A 23,109-nucleotide genomic window follows, 5' to 3' on the forward strand; every position below is an offset into this window, starting at 1 on the left:
AATGATTGCAGAAAGATTTTAACTGATAGAATCTAGGCAGGAAAAGCTGATTATGTAAAGATATTAAAAAATTCAACAGCTGGCCACTGCACCTCCTTCCTCCTCCAGAAGTGCCTGACTCTCCTGGAGACGGAGATGAGTTTGCACAGACCAGATGCTCAATAACCTTTACTGCACAAATACGTTGAAGAATGTTACTGTATTCGTACTTTAAGAAAATCTAGATGTAAAATCTGAATTTATTGGACAGATCAATGTGACACAGATTATTACACATTATGAATGTTTATGACTTGGTGAGAACTAGATGGTAGCTAAATTTAAAGAGCTGACTTTACTCCTTGTTGGAAATCCAAAATGCAGATTAAATACTACTGAAATGGTAACAGTCAATGGGGACACATGATTTTTAAAATTTAATAGATGCACTTTTTAAAAGAACCTCTCTTCAGTATATACACATAACAGTTAGTTGTACTTGCTCTTAGGGAAGGATACAATCTCCATGAATCTGATATTATAAATAAAAATTTAATTTCAAGTTTCTTTTGTTATTGAAATAGAAAAAGCTGTTTTTAACTACTGTTAAATGAAAAGTGGAAAGTGAGGTAATTCATCTTTTTGACAATAACCTTTCCTTCCAACAGTGTCATCTTCTCTGAAAGTCAAGGTAATTCCTTGTAAATAAGGCTTTTAACAAATTACAAATATGTAGTAGGTACTTGTCCATCTTCTTCCTACTTGGTGCACTATTGCATAGCAACAATTTTTTTTTCCTGCTTCTTCTTCAGTGGAAGTCTGAGAGTCTGAAATCTGCACTGGCTTGGTTGAGCCAGGGAATTTTTTTGGTACCAGGGATGTAAATATCCATTGTAGAAATCAGTAGCTGTTAGTGTTTTCTTGAGCATCACTGATCGAACACCAATCCAGCCATCCTAAAGGGCAAAAGACAAATAGTGAATACGCGGTGCTGGCAAAACTGGTGGTAAATTTTAGTTTATAAAATTTTTATCATGAAAAAAATAAACCAACAAATCTTTACTAAATGCCAGGCTACAAACAGCACTAAGTAACATATACGATTCTTTGACTCTAAAAGTTTATTACCGAGGAGTGATAACAAATGTATAGACCTACTTAAATCTATTTAAACACAGACAGGGAAGAATAAAAAGGTACGTTGTATTTGTGTGGTGCTTGACAGTTTTCAGAGTATGTCCATGTATCTTATTGTTACTGGCTGTCAAAATACAAGCACTCTAAAAAGTAGGCAGATCCAATATTATCCCCAGAGAAAACTGATTTTACAAGAGAAAACTGATGCCCAGAGAGTGTGAGTGATTTGTCCAAGGTGACATAACTGGTGGGACTTAAACTCACATGTTGAGACAACCCACTTCTTCTATGAGAGCAAACTATGGATTTGCAGTATAGATGTATACAGACCCAGACGTATGCACCCAGTGCTATTCCAGAATAAGTTGAAGAGAGGTTGCTGTAGGCATTCTGTATCTACAGTCTTGTGTAGGTCAGATCAATCTATCACACATTTTAAATACTCTTTCTTGAGCATGGAACATTGCACATAAACACCACATGAAGGAAAATACTCAGGAAATGGAAGGAACATGGAACACTTCTCAGGATAATGCCATTGTCTTAAAAATGATGATGGTTTCAAAGTCATTTTAAATAGTTAAGAAATCTCCTCTCTAGCCACATTAAACAGTAGAAGCAAGTAGGATACAGGCACTGTTGTAGTTCAGTGAGATACTCTGACATTACTATTTTTTTGTGATAGTCCTATTAACAAGATGACTTGTTAATTAAATTGCATTACTAAGAATATACAAGTTTCTTTTGAGAAAGAACTAAAGTTACTGAATCTTCTTTCATGGTCTGAGTAATAATAACGCCTTGGTAAAACTTCATCTCTTGAAAAAAATTATACTAGAGATTCTACTATTTCTTAAGAAAATTAAACTGTCCATTGGCTCAATCTGATGGGCAGGCAGTTGAGTGAAGTCTCAGCTCAAAATGACAAATGATACCAACTATAAACTCAGTAAAACAAGTGTGATAATGTGAAACTAAAGGAAAATGTACCTTGCAACAAACCAGCAGTATTTGTGACTGTCTGTGGTATATTACTGATCCTGGAATAACAGCCTGTCCTGTTAATTTTGGATCTAAAGACAGGGGAGGGGAAAAGAGGGATATGAGAGAGAGAATAAATAATTATGCAACTTCACGATGCTTCTTAAAAATCAAAAAACATTCTGCAAGACAGTACTAATATCGGAGGGTACACATCTGCTGATGCCCTGACTTTGTAATCTAAAACTTACGATAGAGCTGTGGTGCTCTGTGTGTATCTTGAACCCAAAGGGAAGCTTTCCATATACACAAGAAGCTATGAGTCCTTTACCCAGTGTCCCAGAGATCAACCTAAAATGTTGAATCTAGAAGTTTTGACCATTTGGGGGAAATAACTAGCTACCAGTGGAGAGACATACAGGAGACTTAGGATCTAAGCTGGCCCTTCCATCCATGACTAAACAAGTCCCAATTCCCAGATTTCTGGGGAACTCTCTGCCTTTGTGGCTCACATTCCTTCAGTCCACCAGGATGGGAGGGCACTGATGGGCCTCTGAATGGACCAGGGTCATGAAATGCTACACCCTGGCCTAAGATTCTCACTGGGGTGCCCAGAGATTTTCATTATGATATTCACCAGAATAAAATCAACCTAGGAACTCTGCATTCCCTGAAAACCTTAATATAGGGAATCACAGAGCTTAAAATGGGATAGTAACACTGATCTGCCTACTTCTCAGGTTCTTATGATGATCAGAAGAGAAAATACACGTGAATGGACACTGTAAAGAATAAGACTATAAATGAATGTAAAGTATTACCATTATTGAACTGAAACAAGCTAAAAGAATCCTTATTTTTAGTAAATGGGACCTATGGAAAAAAAAAGACACATTTTCAAATAGACTATACTGAAAACATTTTCCATGTCAGCTATTCAAAAATAAGTACCAGTGAGGACTGAACTATTGACTTCTACCACATCCAGGAGTTTAATGGTACTATTCATCCAGAGTGTCTGCAACGGAATCTGCAAACAAAATGAAAGAAGGATGATAAATAAATACACTCAACCCTGAAACGCTTTTCAACTACTATTTTGTGTTAATCCGGTCTGACTTCTCTCCCAATTACAGAGGAATTGGGAACTCAGTCTCTAAACCTTACAGAATAGAACATAACATGACCCTCTACATCAGCCTCCAGGATTCATTAGATCTTAAAATTAAACACTATTTTAAAATCAATGTTTATATCTTCATTAATACTTCTAGTTAAAAATCATGCTCATTTTAAAAAATGCAAGCATTACAACAACTATATTAAAAAAAAATTAGAATGTGAAAGTATTCTGTACTCCCATCCCCAGAGGTAACCACTGCTAATAGTTCAATGTGTATATCCTTGTATTTCTCCTACAAATATAATTATCACAAAAATCTAGAACATACTGTTTGACAAGGAACTTTTTTTACTTAACCATAAACTGTGGACAAATTTTCATCAGTACACACTTATCTATTTCACTCTTTAATCTGCTGCACAGTATTCCATTTTATAAAATGTACCATAATTTATGCAACAAATGCCTTTATGATGGATATTTCATAACACATTACAAAATTATGAAAAATTTTAAATGTGATAAATAGCCTGGTAGATATATCTTTGAGGACTTTTATATTTCTGGAGAATAGTTGTTTTTTAAGTGGACCACCAGGGTTAAAGAGTATCAACATTTTATTGTTAAACTGCCTTGATAAGAGAAGAAAAATGACAGTCTATTGCTGTTTATTATTAGTGAGGCTGAGGAGCAGTCCATATCTACCTGCACATTTTATTTATTTCTTAGGCCTATTTATGCCCTTTGCCCATTAAAAAAAAAAACAACAAAAACAACAACAACAAAATCTGAGTTATTCATCTCTTTCTTATTAATTTGTGAAAGGCTTTTATATTTTTAGGAAATTAGCCCTTTAGTTCTCAGATGTATTATGAATATTTTTCTAGTTTGTTGACTTTAAATATTGGGTAATTTTTTTCCATGCATAATTTTTTAATTTTATGGAGTAATATTTATCACTCTTTTCTCTTATGACTTCATTGGTTCATGTCATGCTTAAAAAGGCCTATCCACGTTTATCAAATATTATAAAATTATTCAACTGTTCTTTTTCCCAGTTCTTTGTGGTTTCATTTTTTGAAAACACTTAAATCCTTGATCCATCTAGATTTTATTTTGATTTGAAAAGGTGAGACTTGAGGGTTCCCCCTTTTAAAGGCTGACCAGCTGTCCCAACACTATTTATTGAATAATCCATCTCACCCTTCCCCTCAGTGTGAAATGCTACCTTTATTACATTTTGATTTAAATAGGCTAACAGAAATTAATACACACCAGGAAATAAGTTCTCTCAAATTTCTGAAGTAAAGAAACAGATTTTCAGACTGCAGTTCACTCCTCTATTTCATAGACGAGGATAGTGAGGCCCAGAGAAATGCAGCTGTTTCCCCAAGGTGACACAGCTAGTTAGTGGCAGAGCCAAGGATCAGAAGCTATGCTTTCTCATTCTCAGCTCAGTGCTCTTTTGATGACACTCTCTAAAGAGGACATTTTACTTTCAGAACAGTTAGGTTATTTCAAAGATGTGAACGATTAATCAGAGAATTAAAGAAATCAGAATTAAGTAAATTTGAAGAAAAGTATTCACAACCTTATATATGTCATACTTTGGTAAAATATCCTCTTCTATAATTTGCTTGTTTTTCTTTCATCTGCTTCTAATAAAAGTTACGAAATGACTTTCATGTGTGCAACTTTTTTCTTTCAAAGAACTCAAAATACTTCTGAAACATAATTACTGTTTGAAAAATGTTTATATTTACTGAGAACTACAAATATGATAGGTATAGAATCAGAATATCCCCTTCTTGTTCTTGAGGTAAAGCTCATCTTCACCTTATCATCAGAGCACTGAAGAAAGGAAAGTGATGGTAAGAAAACAGTCATTTCTGTGCCCACTGTCATTACTGTCAAAATCATATGTTGGCGTGGATTTAAATTCACAGTTTATCTCCTTTGATCTTGACAGTTGTGGACCAGGTCATTAACCCCATTTTAGAGATAGAAAAGCGGAAGTTCAGGGAAGATAAGGATCTTGCTCTTGGTTAATACATGCCAACTCTAGGAATCAAATTTCACCTTCTGGCTCCAAGATAGGAACTCCTTCTGTTGTAGCACAAGAATTTCTCAGTGGAGAGGAAAGGTGAATTGCAGAAGATCAGAATTATTATGCAGTGTTTAACTTTTTGGGGAACTGTCAAACTGTTTTCTAAAGCAGCTGCCCCATTTTACATTTCTACCAACAATGAATGAGGGTTCCAAATTTCTCCATATCCCTGTCAACACTTGTTATTGTCTGTTTTTAAAAATCACAGTAATCCTAGTGACTGTGAAGTGGTATCTCAGTATAGTTTTGATTTGCATTTCCCTAATGACAAATGAAATTATCTTTCCATATGCGTAGTGGCCATTTATATATTTTCTTAGGATAAATGTCTATGTAGATCCTTTGCTGATTTTCTAATCATGTTATTTATCTTTTTGCTATAAAAGTTCTTTATATACTCTGGATACTAGACCCTCATCAGATATATGATTTGCAAATATCTTCATTTATTATGTAGGTTGTCTTTTCATTTTCTTGTTAGTGTTCTTTGAAGCCCAACGGTTTTAAATTTTGAAGTTCAACATCTCTATTTTTAGTTCGTTGCTTATGCTTCAGGCATTATATCTAAGAACCACTGCCTACTTCAAGGTCATGAAGATATGCCCCTATATCTTCTTCCAAGAGTTTTCATAGTTTCAGCTCTTACATTTAGGTTTCTGATCCATTTAGAGTTCATTTTTATATGTGGTATGAGGTAGGGATCCAAATCCATTTCTTCTGATTGTGGATATCCAGGTGTCCAAGCACCATGTGGTAAAAAGATTCTTCTTTCCCCATCAAATTGCCTTGGCACCCTTATCAAAAATCAAGTGACCATAAATGTATGGGTTTATTTCTGGACTCTGAATTCTATCTCACTGAGCTTTGTGTCTTTGTCAGTATCACACTGCCTTGATTACAGGAACTAGCGTCCTGATTTCATAGGAACTTTGAAATTGGAACTTCGCTCTTCTTTTTCAAGATTTTCTGTCTATTCTGGGCCTCTTGGGATTCCATATGAATTTTAGGATAAGCCTGTCAATTTCTGCAAAGAAGTCAACTAGGAATTTTATAGGAATGGTGTTCAGTCTGTAGATCAATTTGGGGAATAGTGCCATCTTAACAATATTAAGTCTTCTAATCCATAAACACAGAGGCCCTTCCATTTACTTAGGTCTTCTTTACTGTTTATTAGCCCTATTAGTTTTGGGGGGTGGAATTATTTATAATTTTCTGTATATAAGATTACACCATCTGCAAATATAGTTTTACATTGTTCCTTTTTTCTTGCCTAATCACCCCGGCTATAACCTCCAGTACAATGTTGAATAGAAGTGGTGAGAGTGGACATCTTGGTCTTGTTCCTGATCTTAGAGGGAACACTTTCAATCTTTCGCCATCAAATATGATGTTAGATTTGGATTTTTTTGTAGATATTCTTCATCAGGTTGAGGAAGTTCCCATCTATTCTTAGTTTGTTGAACATTTTTATCATGAAAAGGTACTGGATTTTTCAAATGCTGTTTCTGCACCTACTGAGATAATTATGTGGCTTTTGTCCTTTATTCTATTAATATGGTATATTACGTGGATTGATTTTTGTATGTTGAACCAGCCTTACATTCCTGGGCTACATCCCACTTGGTCATAGTGTATAATCCTTTTCTACATGTTGTTTGATTCACTTTGCTAATTCTGTTAAGGATTTTTGCCTCTATATTAATAAGGGCTACTGATTTGTAGTTTTCTTGTAAGATCTTTATCTGGTTTAGCTTACTTGACTTTTGTACTAGCTGCTCCCTCTGCCTGGAATGGTCTTTTCCTGACCTTGGCATGACTTGCTCCTTATTGTCTTTCCGACCTCAGCTTAAATGTCAGTTCAAAGTGGCCGTCCCCATTTAGATATTCAGGCTAAAATAGCCACCAGTTAATCTATCACGTTATTTTAATTTTCATCAAAGAGCTTATCACACCTTCTGATATTTTTCTTATTTATTTATTTGTTTCCGTCTTCTCACATCACCTCTAATACCTAGAACAATGCCTGACATATAATAGGCTTTCAATAAATATTTTGTTTAATGAATGAATAAGAGCAGATATCAGTTAATGAGTACCTACTCAGATACTGTACTAGATGCTTTATATACATTATATCATTCTAATTTTCAAATGAACTAACTAAAGCTCAGAGATTAAATAACCTTCTCAAGTCTACAAAGCTAGGAAGTAGCAGAGAGAAGATGGAACCCTGCTCCGTCTGGCTCTAAAGTCAATGTTCCTTGCCCTATGCCGTTCTCTTACAGTGGGGAAAGTACAGGGTTTGACGTCAGGCAGATCTGGTTCAAAACCTGACTCTCACTAACTAGCAATGTGACCTTGAGCAACATTCAACAGCCATTCACTGAGTATCTTCTTTAAGCCTCAATTTCATCAACTTAAAATGGGATAATACCCATAACAGGAGGCTGTAATCCTCACCGAAGAACCTGGCATGCTACAGATATTCAATGGCAGTTCTCCATTTTAACCTACAGAGGAGGTCCATTAAAAACCCCACACTTGGTAGACTCAGAGTTCCAACAACATAAGATGCTATCAAAATGAAGGGAAAAAAACCCCAATAAATTTGTCAAAGAACTGAGAATTTAATTCAGATATTTTAACAAGTTATTACAACTAGATTTTATATGCCATATGTAAAAATCAAGGATTTAAGAATTCAGTTGTAAAAAATGGGCCAAAGGCAGAAAGACATACTAGTAAAAGCATTGGACTAGGAGTTAGAAGATTTAGGTTCATTATTCAGAGACTGGGCACCCGAAGTTAGTCACTTCATTTTCATTCTCCTCATCTATGAAACAGGATAATAAAATTTGGCTATGGGAGATGGCAAAATATCTAGTTTAAAGTACCTTGTGAATTCTAAGGCCCCTATGAAAACTTGAAGTTTAAAAAATATTTAAAAAATGAATGTCATATATTCAAAAGAATTGAAACAGGGACTCAAACAGATATGTGTACACCCAAGTTCATGAAGCATTATTCACATTAGCTAAAAGGTAGAAACAACCCAAATGTCCATTGATAGACAAATGCATAAACAAAATGTGCTACATACATACAATGGAATATTATTCAGACTAAAAAAGGAATGACATTCTGATACATGGTACAACATGAATGAAACCTGAAAACATTATGCTAGGTGAGATAAGCCAGACACAGAAGGATAAATATTGTATGATTCCACTTATATGAGGTACCTATAAAAGGCAGATTCATAGAGACAGGAAGTAGAATAGTGATTACCAGGGACTGTGGGGCAGGGGGAATGAGGAGTTGTTATTTAATGGGTATAGAGTTTCAGTTTGAGATGATGAAAAAGTTCTGGAAATGGATACTGGTGATGGTTGCATAACAATGTAAATGTACTTAATGTCACTGAAGTATACACTTAAAAATGGTTTAAATGGTAAATTTTATGTTATATATATTTTATCCCAATAAAAAATAGTTTCTTTTTTTAACATCTTTATTGGAGTATAATTGCTTTACAATGTTGTGTTAGTTTCTGCTGCATAACAAAATGAATCAGCTATATGCACATGTATATCCCCATATCACCTCCCTCTTGCATCTCCCTCCCACCCTCCTTATCCCACCCCTCCTAGTGGTCGCAAAGCACAGAGCAGATCTCCCTGTGCCATGAAGCTGCTTCCCACTAGCTATCTATTTTACATTTGGTGTTGTATATATGTCAATGCTACTCTCTCACTTCATCCCAGCTTACCTGTCCCCCTCCCCTTGTCCTCAAGTCCATTCTCTACTGTGTCTTTATTCCTGTCCTGCCCCTAGGTTCAAAAGAACCAAAAAATAGTTATTTAAAAATAAATGAACTTCAGGATCCTTTGGTTTTGTTTATGAGATTTATTCCTAAATTAAAATATTTCAAAAGTAAATTACACACACACACACACACACACTCACACACACAATTAGGTAAAACTGCAATTTGACTTCCAACTTACTATATTTCCAATGGCACGATGAAGTCTGAATATTTGCTCTGAAGTTTGTTCCTCCCATTTTATACAGCTGGTAGCAGCAGAAATCTTAGGGGCTATAAGATAAAGCCAATAGCAAGAATGAATATCAGATCAGTGACCATAAATTGTTAATTACTGATACTGAATGACAGATACAAGAGAATTCATTATATTATTTTCTCAACTTTTGCATGTTTTAAATTTTCCATAATATAAGATATACACATACATACATAGTAAATAAAAGTACTAGAAGAAAACATGGGTAAATTTCTTTATAACCTAGGAATAGAAAAAGTTCTTCTATGACTCAAAATCCAGAAGCAATTAAAGAATGATAAATGTGACTACAAAAAATTAAACTTTTGTAAGACAAAAAGAAGTGTCATAAATCAAGCCAAAAAACAAATGACAAACAAGTTATTTGCAACTTATATCACAGTACTTTATATCTGTTTATATATATTCCATGAGAGATATATCTATAATAAATATAAATATTTATATGTAATTACTATATATGTGTTATATATATTTATATTATATTTAGGAGTACTTTGTATCTATTATATAGGTTTATTTATATCTATTACACAAAGTACTCCTAAAAACTGAGACAGAAAAGACCAAAAACCAGATAGAAAAATGGGCAAAAGATATAACAGACCCTTCTCAGAAAAAAAGAAATGCAAATAGTCCTTAAACATATGAAAAGCTCTTCAGGGCTTTCCTGGTGGCGCAGTGGTTGAGAGTCCGCCTGCTGATGCAGGGGACACAGGTTCGAGCCCTGGTCCGGGAAGATCCCACATGCTGCGGAGTGGCTGCGCCCGTGAGCCATGGCTGCTGAGCCTGTGCGTCCGGAGCCTGTGCTCCTCAACGGGAGAGGCCACAACAGTGAGAGGCCCGCGTGCCGCAAATAATAATAATAATAATTAGTTGTAAAGAGGAAAATGCAACCCTGATAATTAAAAACAAACTGAAACAAAGGAACTTAACTATATATCAAACTAGATAACAAAACCACATGGAAAAAATAATTATCTCCAGTAAGTTTTGAACACAGTACTCTGACTATATACCCTTCGTAGAATATATTTTAAAAAACTGCAGGAAAAAAAAAACTGCAGAAAAATCTTAACTCTCACTTAGTAGTTACACTTTCTGTAGTGATATTGGTGTTGTAATCTTAAAATTATTTTATGCACAGCAAATAAAAAACAGGTCAGCATTGATTTAAAAAAGATTTTCTGTGTAAGAGAAAATACCAGAAAAACCCTGTACTTTAAAATTTGAATCAGAAACAATATGAGCTCAAATATATTTTTTTAAAGGCTTTACTGAATTTGTTACAATACTGCTTCTGTTTTATGTTTTGTTTTTTTGGCCCTGAGGCATGTGGGATCCCCCAACCAGGGATGGAACCTGCACCCTCTGCATTGGAACGTGAAGTCTTAACCACTGGACAGCCAGGGAAGTCCCTGAACTCAAACATTTTTAAAAAATATAATGCCTACCCTTCACCACTAACACTTCATTTTGGAACACATCATTGTATTAGACGGTTTCTAAATACTATCCCTCAACTAAAATAAACAAGGGAGAGGTGGCTGATTCCAACATGGGACAGAGAATTTACAAGGTGAGCCTGGGACATTTTGCGATAGAAACAAGGAAGAGCTCAAAAACTAGCTGGGGGTGGAGGGATATCAAAAGGATTCAGGAGCCAACTTTAAGAGGCTACCTCTAGCTAAATTTGGGACAACCTGAACAGCACAAAGCATTATGAATGTAATTAACTATAAAACACAGTAAATAAAAATCCACAAGTCAAATGACTAAAAAAACTCACTCGCCACCATAATTGAAGGTGACTATGGCACCAACTCCCTATTTTAAAAATTGATAATTAGAGAAAGAATTAAGCATTTATCCTGCCATTTTAGGATGAATTAAAATTCATCCGCAATTAATAAGGAAAAGCTCTTCTTTACAGAACAATGCCAACTATTAAATATAAAAGGAATTGGAAAATCACCATTTTGATTTTCATTGAAATAATTCATTCAGGGAAGGAGCATCAATCCATGCTAAAATTGTTACGTGAAAGGCTAGTGGGGAACCGGATATTTGCATGGTGCCAAAGTATTACCGCAGGGATTACCTGCCATTTGCAAAGGGAGAAACACATCTTTACACTGGAAAGATCTGGTGGTCACCACCTCCACCAAGTGATCAAATTTAGCTTCACTAGCCTTGATGCAACCTGGTATTATGGCTTACTGATATGACTCCCTAAGACTGTAGGGGACGGAGGCGGGGGCTTCTCCGAGTAGATCCTTTAAACAGTTTTAACTTTCGAGTCGTGTAAATGTCTTACATAGTCAAGAAAAAAAATTACATCATAAATAAAAATAAAAAGCAACCCTTAAGGTTAAAAAACAAACTGAAACAAATATCACTGGAACGCAGTATCATCTATGAAATACTCTTTCCACAAACTTTAAGCCCGAATCTCATCAAGCCTTTAGAACTTCCGATTTACAGGAACTTTAAGGGCTAGAAAAATACATTAAACAACACTGGAAGGAAAGAGACAATTGGCCTGGTCTCTTCAAAAAGTTAATGACATGGAGGGAAAAAAATAGTGGAGGAATTACTCTAATGAGACTAAAGAGACATACGACTAATTATAATTGGATCCTAGTTTGAAAAAATATACAGCTATACAATATGTTTTTAGAGTGTCAGGAAAATTTAAATATGGACTGGCTATTCGATGCTATTAGGGAACTGTTCATTTTTCCTAGGAGATGCATGTTGAAATATTTAGGGATGAAAGGTCATGATGCATACTTCCAAATGGTATAGCAAAAATTAAAATATATATGCTACATAAACACATATATAAAGAAAATATGGCCAAACATTAATAATTGTTGACTCTGGGTTAAACAGGTATTCACTCTCTTTCAACTTACCTTTGTGTTTGGTACTTTTCAATATAAAGAATAGAGAAAATGGTTCTAATCTTTCATAAGGCTAAATGTGAAGAGGGAGAGAGACCCCTTACCAATCATTCTCTGGAAAAGGACATGCAAGTGGACATTGAATCTTTAGTCAAAATTAAGGGAAACTTGCAAGTGAGGAAGCCACAGTGTTCAGATGCCATCACAACAAACAAAACCTTAGGAAACATGTAAGAGTCTCTGCCGTCTGCACTTACCATGTGTCACCCCCTCGGCTGGCTGCTGCCTTCCATTGTTCAAACTGTCAGGCAAAGTTTTCAAAACTGAAATAAGCTTAAAAAAAAAGAGAGTATATTCAGGATGAAAAGAACGAAAGCAGAAATACATTACAATTCAGTACCATGAAATTACAGCTTTAAGAGCTGTGTGGCAGGGTAAAGCAGTAAATTGGCTTAAGCTGTGAGGATCCATCTACTTGGTGGAGTTTCAGTGGAGATGTTGCTCTCTGTAGAGTACAGGTCATTGATTTCCTTCCAGAGAATACTGAGCCTCGACTGGCTATCAGAACAGCCGGTGCTTGGCCATCCACACTCTCACTCTCACTCTGAAGGAAGGCAGTGGGGACTTCGTACTCTGGAGTCACATAGTTCTGGGTTCAAATCCCAGTTCTACCACCTGCTAGCTGTGTCACTGTGGAAAAGTTATTTTACTTGTCTGTGGCCTTCAATGTCATTATCTATAAAACAGGTGAAAGCAATAGCTACCTCAAAGGTTTCTTGAGAAGGTAAAAAAAAAATAAGTCTATGAAAGTATCTAAAACAGTCTTGGCACACAAGCCAGTGCTCAATAAACGACAGACACTATAATAACAGAATTTCCGAGGTGAGTGCCTAGAATGGGAAGCATCATCTATACAGCGGGGGGTGGGGTGGGGTGGAGGGGGGTTCCTCTACAGAAAATTTAGTTCAGATGAAAATCATTAATTGGGTCATTAAACCTTTATTCACACCCTATTGTATGCAGACTCAAAAAAAAGTCTCAGAGTTCATTCACAGCTAGGGGGTCAGCAGAATTCCAATGGTACAGATGCAAATGACTGGAACACAGGGACAGAAGTGGGAGGAAAACAGAGACTTACTTAGGAAATGATGTTAGTTCAGTTCGACAGGGGTGAATGGTACATCTATGAGACTAAGGAGAGTGAAAATGGGAAGAATAGTCTAAAAGCCTCACCATGAAATGTAACAGACCATATAAAATCACATATTTCATTCAAAAGCTTTTATTAAGTATATACTCTGTGTAAATTCTCAAAGACTAACATAAGATCACAAAAGCCATGCTAATTTTTAGGAAGCCAGGGATAGAAACCACTTTTTAAAGAGAAGCTTAGAATCACACATCATAAAATTGTTCTTTTCATCATAACCACTTAGGAAATAAGCAGGGGGATATTGGAAAACTGTACCATGTTGGCACCCAGTCTTGACAGCACTGCTTCCAAATCCTTTGTGGTGCTCTTGGGTGGTACAGGAACCGTTTCCTGTTTGAGAATTGGGCCTACATCAAACCTACCAAAAAATCAAAAGCAAATAATAACATGATTACTGACTATTTCTTAAGGTCAATATGTTTGTCTACATGAATGTTTATATACCACAAGGATAGTTTTTTTGTTCGTTCAGGTGGGTTTTGTTTTGTTTTGTTTTGTTTTTTTAGGCCACACAGTGCAGCTTATGGGATCTTAGTTCCCTGACCAGGGATCGAACCCGGGCCCGCTGCAGTGGAAGTGCAGAGTCCTAACCACTGGAAGGCCAGGAAATTCCCCCACAAGGATAGTTTAACGGTGGCCATGAATGTGACTATTAGCCATTGGCAAGGGAGAAATGTAAGTCTGAAAGAAGGGAGAGCAACATTAGCATGTTACTAATATCACTTTAGTCTATCAACTAGATAGTTTAAGCACATTAACTTTTCACCATTCTCTGCATTTTCATCTGCTTTATTCTCAAGTACCATTTTCTGGTCATTTATGGAGTCAATACTTGAGCTTAACAAAATTAAATTCTAATACAGTCATTTTACTAAGCCATTAAAATTTTAAAAATTAAAATCCATAAAATTAAAAAAAAAGAAAGAAGGGAGAGCAAAATCTGGCCTATATTTAGATTTTAGGTTTATTATTTCAGAAAGGAAAAAGGTTGCATATCAGGGATTTAATTGCAACTACAAATAATTCTATCATTAGTAGTAAATAGTACAAAAAAAATCTCTAATTATATAATGAAAGTACAGAGCAAAGAATATGTTTTCCAAGGAAGTACAACTAGGAATTTACAATCATTCCTTCCTGTATTTCCTTTCTCAAAGGACAAGAGTTTTGCCTGAATTATAATCAATAGTGATTATAAGTAGGTGCAAGGGTATTTGCATTCCCATAAGTCTTATATTCAATATTTTATATCAAGCTCTGCAAATATTGGCCATCAGCTTTTATTAGAAATATATTTTGTCTTAAATACTTAACTTTGTGTTCTGTTGACTCTATTTTTAACCTATGAGCTTTAATAAAATGCTTATTATGAAAAGTTACAAACATTCCAAAAACAGAATGAACAGTCTAAGGAATTGCCATATACACATCGCCCAGATTTGAGAATTACCAAAGTTTCGCCACTCTTGTTTCATCTGCCCCCCCACTTTTTTTTTTTTTTGAAGTAAGTTAAAGCAAATCCCAGATATTGACTTGGTCTTGTGAACTGGTGAATTTTTCTTCTCTATGGGGACGTTAGGTGATAATAGGCAGAGGCATAATACACTCCTAAAACAATTTAAAATAATTGTTTCTTAGATTGTAGGTATAATTTTAAAAAACATTTAAGACAATTATATAACACATTGGTATACAACGTATTCTTACTTCAGGTTCGAAAAAATTTTTGACCATAGAAACCAAAGCCAGCAGAACAGAGATTCATAACTAATATACAAAAATCCATCTCTCATCTACACAACATCGTTTATAGAAATCCAGTTGTTAATAATTTATTTCAATTAACAAGTTTAAAGAGACACTGTGTAAATGCCAAAACACATGTGGTTTATGTTAGAAACCAGGAAGAAATCCAGGAGTTAGAGAAATTAGTACTCTAGTACACTCTAATTTATTACTAATTTCTAACTCCTGATTAGAAATTAGGAGTTAGAAATTAGTAATAAATTAGAGTGATTAGTACCCACTCATCCACCTCCACTTCCCCCCAGGCAGACTGACATCAACATTCAACATCACAAAAAGTCTCAAGAAAATATGCTCTACCTTTTAGGTCTAATTTGCATAATCGTTACTCCAGCAACTGTGTCTCCGTGCAAGACCGTATGGATTATAGGGGCTGGACCACGCCACCTCGGGAGGCAACTGGGATGGACATTCAAGATGCCACTGAGTTAGAAAAGGCAGGAAATTAGTATGCAAGTGGGCTTTTTACCATTTAATTTACTGCTACCTAAACTAATATGCACTTTTCATCATTAAACTTGCCCAGAAATGTTGAAAAACAGTTAAATCTAGTCTCATACCAACTGAAGCAGGAGTCAGAGCTAAGTTCAACTTTCTTACCATAAGAGACCAATGAAACTCAATTAAAAAAAGAGCAGGAACAACTATTCATTGTTCTGAAGATGTTCCAGCTTCGCAATTTGAGACATAGCTCGCAATGTCTGGGAGTTTTTAAAGACAAAAAATGTGTTTTTTACTATATGAGAAAAACCACTCAAATCCAATCGAGCATCTCATGGACGATGTGAATTATACGTATAGCTTAGTTACATAATTACCCTCACTTCACTTAGTTTGTATATAGAGTTCCTAAGACAAGCTTCTTAAATCCCCATCTAATGATTTATTCACCTTTGCTGTTTATCCCTATACACCTTTTACCCATTAGTGAGCAATTTTAATAATTTACTCATCTGTCATTAGTTTAATGTCTCCATCAGCATGAGTATACACTTGACAGTGCCTATGTGTATACATATATTCTAAATTCCACTGTTCAGCCCAGTCTCATTCCTCCAACAAATATTTACTGAGCACAATCCATGTTCTGGCACTAAGTGCTGGGGATATAAGCAACAGTGAACCACACAGAAAAAAAAAAAATTCTGCCCTCACAGGCCAATATAAGGACCTGACTTGTATTCTGAGCAAGATGGAAAACCACCAGAGAATTTTGAGCAGAGTGACATGACCTGACTTATGTTTTAAAAGGATCACTTTGGTGTTGGGTGGTAAAAGACTGAGAGGGCCAAAGACAAAAGTGGAGACCACTTAGGAGGCTACTGCAGTATGACAGCCAAGAGTGGTGGCAGAGGAAGTGATGAGAATCAGACATTCTAGAGAGATTTCAAAGGCACAGCCAATAGGATTTCCTGATAGATTGGATGCGTGGTGTGAGATAAGGAATTAAGAATAATGCCAAGGCTTTGGGTCCGAGCAACTTAAAGGCTGGAGTTACCATGTACTGAGATGAAGATTTTGGGAAGGAGCAGGTTTTGGGGTGAAAGTTCAGGAATGTTGTTTTGGACATCTTACATGTAAGGTGCCTATCAGACATCCAAGCAGAGCTGCGGAGGAGGCGGGGGTATCAGGGGCCTGGAGTTCAGGGAGAGAGAACTGGAGGGACACATCTGGCAGTTATTAGCATACATATGGAATTTAAATGAGGGTGGGTGAGAGCCCATAGATAGTGATAAAGAGTATCACACATTTTAACAATTCATGCCACTAATAAAACCTTTTATTTTAAGAGAAAATACTAAAGAAAGCAGAATTAAGTTCAAGTTAATGCACTTTATAGATACCAGATCCATATATAAAGACCGAGGTCTCTACACTGTTTTTCCTTACAAATAAAACTTACTAGGGAAATTTAAGAATAAGAGCCTCACTCAAAAGCCGGCCAAATGAAGCTACCACTCCAACATCATATTCTCCAGATCCCACATCTGGCCACTCATACACTGGAAGCTGAGATTGGATAGCATATTGCTTCACCGGCAGTCTTTTTGGTGATGGGGAGGGAACTGTGACCACCTCCAAGTTTTCAATTAACTCTTCCCCTTTGTTTTCCCTAAAATGGAAAGATTAGAAGAAAATGTGACAGTGTTAAGAAAATGTCGGAAAGCTAAACTACTTCACACATTTCTAAGGCATTTTTATGATTAAATTAAGAAAGCATTTAAGGGTAAATGATTAAAACTAGTGCAACTGAGAGACTAAAGTTTTATTTTTATTTAATTTTAATTGTTTTAAATTTAAAGAGCCACAAGTGGCTACTGGCTACTGTTTGGACTGTTATGGTTGTAGAAATTTCCTGTGCATGCAGAAACATATACAGTACAGACATTTTACACAATTGTAATATTATATATACTCTCCTGCATTTTGTTTTTTTCTCTTAACACTATGTATGCTATTATGTGAGTCTTTTTAAAAAATGGGTTAAATATACATTTGTTTGTATATGCATCAAACATTTCTAGAACAGGAAACTGAAAACAGTGGCTATCTTTGAAGAGAACTGGGGACTGGGAGAAAGAGATGGAAGGAACTGACTTTCCATTTTATATCTTTTGAATTTTTTACTATAACGACGTTATTCAAACAATACTTAAAAAAATATATATATACATATATATGTGTGTGTGTGTGTGTATATATATATATATATATATACACACACACACACACACCATGGGCATCATTCCATGACATTATATGTAGCACTACCTCATTTTTTTAACCTGCTGCAAAGTATTCCAGTGCCTGGGGCTGTTTATTTATTTATTTAGCAGGTACTGCATCATGCAGGTACATCATAATAAATGTTGAGGATTTATGAGAAAAGGAATAGACAGGAGGGCCCAAAAGAAAAAGTGCAGAAGTACTGGAGCTGCCAAGTGAAGCATCAGCAGAAGCGTCAGGATACATGCAGTGAGAGATGCAGGAGGCCATACACGGAAAGTAGCATGTAGAGAGTGTATTACGGAGGTGTGCAAAGGGAACATGTGTGAAGGAAGTGTTTCAGGGTGTGTTACAGAGGGGAGTGTGTGAAGGGGGAAATACAAGGGGATTCATGAATGAGTCAACATCAGGGTCTGCTGGGAAGTATTTGTAGAGAAGACTTGATGGAGGGAGATGACAGAAATGAGTGTGAGGGTGCATCAGGAAAAAACGGAGTGGGGAAATAAAAAATGGAGGCTGGGGAAAGGAGACAGAGCAGGATATATGGGCATAGCCACCACATACCATGGACTTTCAGGACAGGCTGGATCTCAATTATTTTTGTCCAGGAAACACAATTTGTTAAATTTTAGAAATACTAAATGTATACCTAAGAGTTCTGATTTATAAATTTATTCATAGGAAAACAGTTCATTTTTGTACTATGTCTTCATTTCAGTCTCAGAAAACTGGATCCGGTTGTATACAGGGAGGCGATGGGGAGCGAAGGCGTGAGGCAAGCGTGTGCAGAGGGATGGATGCCTGTGCCTGGGAAGAAGCCCAAAGGATTAGATGATACAAATCAGGTGAGTAGGAAGAAGTGGAAAGGGGAGGTCTTTGAAGTCAGAGCCCGTTTTAGTACCAACCTGCTCAGCTGATGACCCTGGGCAATCTCTTAACCTCTCTGGGCTACGGTTTACATGCTAAACGGGCAGGGAGGTGGTGGGACTGGACGGAGATGATGCAGGTAAAGCAACGAGCGCGGCCTTGGCACCGCGGGGCGCCCGGTGGCGCTCAGAGCGCGGAAGGAGTCGGGCGTGTAGACCGGACAGGACCAGGCGGGCGCCCAAGGGCTGACCGAGCACCTTCCGGGAGCCCGGAGACGCCGAGATCTGGGCCCACACCCCTCCGGCGCAGCTGCTTTCCCCGACTAGGAGTCCAAACCCTCGAGGCCGGCCGCAGTGGCTCCACAGCCGCGTCCTCGACCCCCGGGCCTCCCAATCCCTGGCCCCGGTACCTGGCGGCCTGCAGCGCCCGCAGCGTTTCGCGGGCGAACTGGTCAGTGCCGAAAAAGAGCACCCGCCAAGGCGGCTTCTCGCGGACTCGAGCGCCCCGGCCGTCCTCCCCGCCAGAGGATCCGCTCAGGCCGAGCAGGGCTCGCCACTGAGGGCTCGGCCTCCTGACCGCGCCGCCGCCGCCGCTGCTTCCGCCGCCGCCGCCTGGCAGGGGCCCCCAGCAGCAGCGTACCAGAACCCTCATTGCCTCCGCGGGCGGCCGACCCTGCGCACGCGCGTTGTGGTGGGCGGAGCAGGAGCTAGGCAGGAGGGGCGGGGCCGGGGAGGAAACCCGATGGGCGAGGTCTTTCAGCGACTGGGGCGGGGCTTGCCTGATTGCAGGCGCGGCAGATGAAGGAATTTGCCGGTTCAAGTGTCCCCGTGACTTTTGTTGCATTTGTTTGCACGATTTAGCCAATCTCCCCAAACAACTCTTTTGGAACAAATCATATGAGTTTTCAGACGACGAAATCTCATTTATTTATTTATTTCTGTATCATTTTCTCAGCCATTATAACTAATATTTACTAGAAGCCATGCTTTGGCTAAGCATTTTATATATCTGTTAGTTTAGTTAATCCTCATATCAACTGTACCAGGTAGATATTATTACAACCATTTTACTGAAGAGGATCTGAGGCTCCGTGAAATTAAGGTAATTACCTATGTAGGATCCTCACAGCTAGCCCCATGTAGCTCCAAATTCTGTGATCCTAACCATTTGGCCTTCATAGCAATCCTATGTACTAGGGAAGTCAATGTCCCCTTTTTGCCCCTGAGGAAACGGAGGCTTAATTCTTGTTCGTAGTCACTCTGGTGAATCAGAGGCCTGCTCTTGCCCGTACCCCGTGGATTCCCTCCCACACCGAGGGATATCATAGAAGAGACTCTTAAGGAAAATGGGCAGGGGAAGCTGTCCTCAGAAGACCTCTAAAGATCTTTAGTGCTTAGATTCTGTATTCCTGAGGCCTATGCAGTGGCCTTCTCCTTGAGGATGGTCACACATCCTGGCTGTTGAGTGGAGACCAGATTCTCTTCTAGTTTTACTGCCCTCCCCACCTCTCTTCCTCTCTAAATGCTATCCATTCTTCAATGCCAAGGTCAGACATCCTTCCTGAAGACTTGCATGGACTTAATGTCTTTCTCTATGTGCCCTTTTAATGCTCTGTGGGGACCTCTGCTTCTCACACAATTTGGAATTACTGAGGGAGTTGTCTAATGTATGCATAGACATTGACAATTTCACCTGTGTGTTGAATAGAAAAGAGAGAGGCAAAGAGGAAGGGAGGGAGTGTATTTCCAGTGATTCTGTTCATCTGATCATATATGAGATGAGGAGCTAACTGAAATCCCAACCTTCTATTCCTACAATCAAGTTCTCTTCTAGTATCCTCTCTTAGGGTAAGTGAAATATGATTCTAATATTTTAAAAATGGTCTTTTCCCATACAACATGATCTATAAATACAACCCAAATACTCATTTAGGTTTTCGCCTTAGACTCTGGCTGCTGTCTAAAGAGTGACTCTTCGTATTTGTCTTTATGTAATTTCTCTCCTTGAGTTAGAGAGCCTGAATTATGCTACAATTTATTTTTGGCAGCCCAAATTCTCCACAGGTAGCCCCGCCCCACAGAGCTGCCTTGAGCCACTCACAGCGCCCTCTGCCGAGCACATACCGACGGCTCAGTCTGAAGGGCCAACGCCAGTCTGCTTTCTTTCCTCCATAGAGTTGGCTCCTACCGCCGACATCTAATTTTCTAGTGGGTGGTCTTTTGATTTTTAGTAAACTTATTTTTTTTAAACTGAACATGATTTTATTGTAACGGCTTAAGTTTTCCCAGGATGCTAAAATGGAAATCTTTCTGAAACTCTTGGTGTTAAATTGGGTTTGTATTGGGGGTGGGGGAGTCCATTTCCAAGCCCAGACAAATCCACGTCTGGAGCTACTATAAAGCACACAGAGAAAATGAGGACGTTAGCTCCTAACGGCAAGGAATTTAGGTAAGAAGTTAAGACGCCCAGAAAGCACATCCAAGAGGACTGGGCTATAATAGAACCCAGATAATGCTAATTTGGCTGGTGCTCCAGTTTCCAGAAATTTCTCTCCCCTGATGAATGGAGTATGTGTGCATTTGAATCAGTGAAATTACTCCAGTTTCTGAGTCTGGGTGACAAGAGGTTGACAGAGAGGAAGAACTGCTTGGTGGTAACCATGATGACTTTCAGCTTTGCTTTGAAACTGAAGTGATGAGACAAGCAAGTGGAGATGTCTGGTAGAAATCTAGAATGTGAGACTGGCTTCCATGACTAGGGCGGGTGAGAGAGCTGATCCTGGAGTGTGAGGAAGCAGGAAACATCCCCTCTCCCTATTCCCCATCATCCCACCCTAAACCTATGTGTGTATGATTTCTGAGGAGTCGGGAGACCTGCCACAGAGAGAGAGAGAGAGAGAGAGAGAGAGAGAGAGTGAGTGTGTGTGTGTGTGTGTGTGTGTGTGTGTGTAATTAGCCCGTTGGTGTTGAGAGTCAAAAAGGGGAGCAGCCGGAGCCCTGGGAAAGATGAAGCAGGGGCATGAGAGGAAAGTGGTCAGAAGGACTTCCCCCATGGTCCAGTGTTTAAGACTTGCGCTTCCACTGCGGGGGGCAAGTGTTCAATGCCTGGTCGGGGAAGTGCCACATGCCGCGCGGTGAGGCCAAAAAAGGGGGGGGGATTCTGGTTGGTATGTGGCTGATGCTTGAGTCCACAGAATTCCTGCATGTGCCCTGGGAAGCAATGCCACATGTGACCAGGGGGAGAGTTGCCATACACAGGCATCGCGCCAATGTCAGCGGCAGGAACTGAACGGAGGGACGCAGGCCAGTGATGCCTTCTGGGATGCGGCCCCTTAGTGCGAAGTTCCATATACGGCCATCTACTGCCTGTGGTTGCAACAGAAGCCCACAAGGGGGCGCTGCGCACTAATTTCCCATCACAGCGTGGTGAACAATTACACACGCTTCAGAGCTTCTGACTCCCGTTTGTCTGTCTGACCGTCTGTGTTGTTAGGGCCCTTTGTGGTCTCAGTAGATATCACTTCCCAATTTGTCCAGCTGCTCTGTAAAGCAGCAAGGCCACCCGCTAGGGAAGGACCGGGACATGCTGGCCACCCCCATCTCTTAACACCCGCCTCAGCTCTTACAGATAATACACAAATGTTAAAGAGGCAGTTCTATGCAACAGACTCTCTCCCACCAGGGTGGCCTGGGATGCGTCCCAGGGAAGAGCTTAAGAGGCAGTGTGGGCCCACAGGACTGGGTGTCCTTGAGGAGAGAGACTGGAGAGGTTACATGACAGCTGAAGGATGCCAGAGACCCAGGAAGGGAAGCCAGATGTGGTATTATAGGAATGAGAAGCAGTCTAGGGATAAGAGAAAGGGTTAAGAAAGTTTCTTTTTGCTGCCCATAGTCAACCTAGTAAAGCAAGAGAAATATCAAAATAGGCTTAAAGAGATCAAATCATAAAATCTTTGGTTGTTTCTCAGCCCCTTCCCCCCAAGCAAAAGAGCTGTGCTATATTAACAAAGGGAGAGTACAATTTCTTTTTATAAACTACCTTTGCCTATCCACAAGGAAATTGACAAGATAGTAAAGCCTCTCACATTTAATGGAGCTCATAATTTGACTAGTCTAGAGGCTGGTTATCACTTACATAAATTTAGAACAAGGGTTTCAAGAACTCTTGGGAAAATA

General features: G+C 38.5%; 1 protein-coding gene across 1 annotated transcript; it reads right to left on the minus strand.

Moving 5' to 3' along the window:
- Positions 1–403: 403 nt before the first annotated feature.
- MTFMT (mitochondrial methionyl-tRNA formyltransferase) lies at positions 404–19,612 on the minus strand. The gene is made up of 9 exons (XM_067750475.1): positions 19,344–19,612; positions 17,244–17,453; positions 15,641–15,763; positions 13,790–13,892; positions 12,579–12,654; positions 9,338–9,429; positions 3,049–3,127; positions 2,107–2,189; positions 404–935 (listed from the first exon to the last, which is right to left on the minus strand). Exons 1-9 carry the CDS (start codon positions 19,583–19,585, stop codon positions 750–752), a joined length of 1,194 nt encoding a protein of 397 aa, XP_067606576.1. The 5' UTR covers positions 19,586–19,612; the 3' UTR covers positions 404–749.
- Between the last annotated feature and the right edge of the window lie 3,497 nt (positions 19,613–23,109).

This window comes from Pseudorca crassidens, chromosome 1 (genome assembly GCF_039906515.1).
Source record: "Pseudorca crassidens isolate mPseCra1 chromosome 1, mPseCra1.hap1, whole genome shotgun sequence".
Classification (NCBI taxonomy): Eukaryota; Metazoa; Chordata; class Mammalia; order Artiodactyla; family Delphinidae; genus Pseudorca; species Pseudorca crassidens.

Excerpts from the sequence above, each read along its gene's own strand:
- MTFMT (XM_067750475.1), bottom strand. The coding sequence starts at position 19,585 with ATGAGGGTTCTGGTACGCTGCTGCTGGGGGCCCCTGCCAGGCGGCGGC. Across the intron at positions 12,655-13,789 it reads CAAGACTGGGTGCCAACATG|CTTATTTCAGTTTTGAAAAC; the intron begins GTACAGTTTTCC and ends TTTTTTTTTAAG. Across the intron at positions 936-2,106 it reads TACTGCTGGTTTGTTGCAAG|GATGGCTGGATTGGTGTTCG; the intron begins GTACATTTTCCT and ends TTTGCCCTTTAG.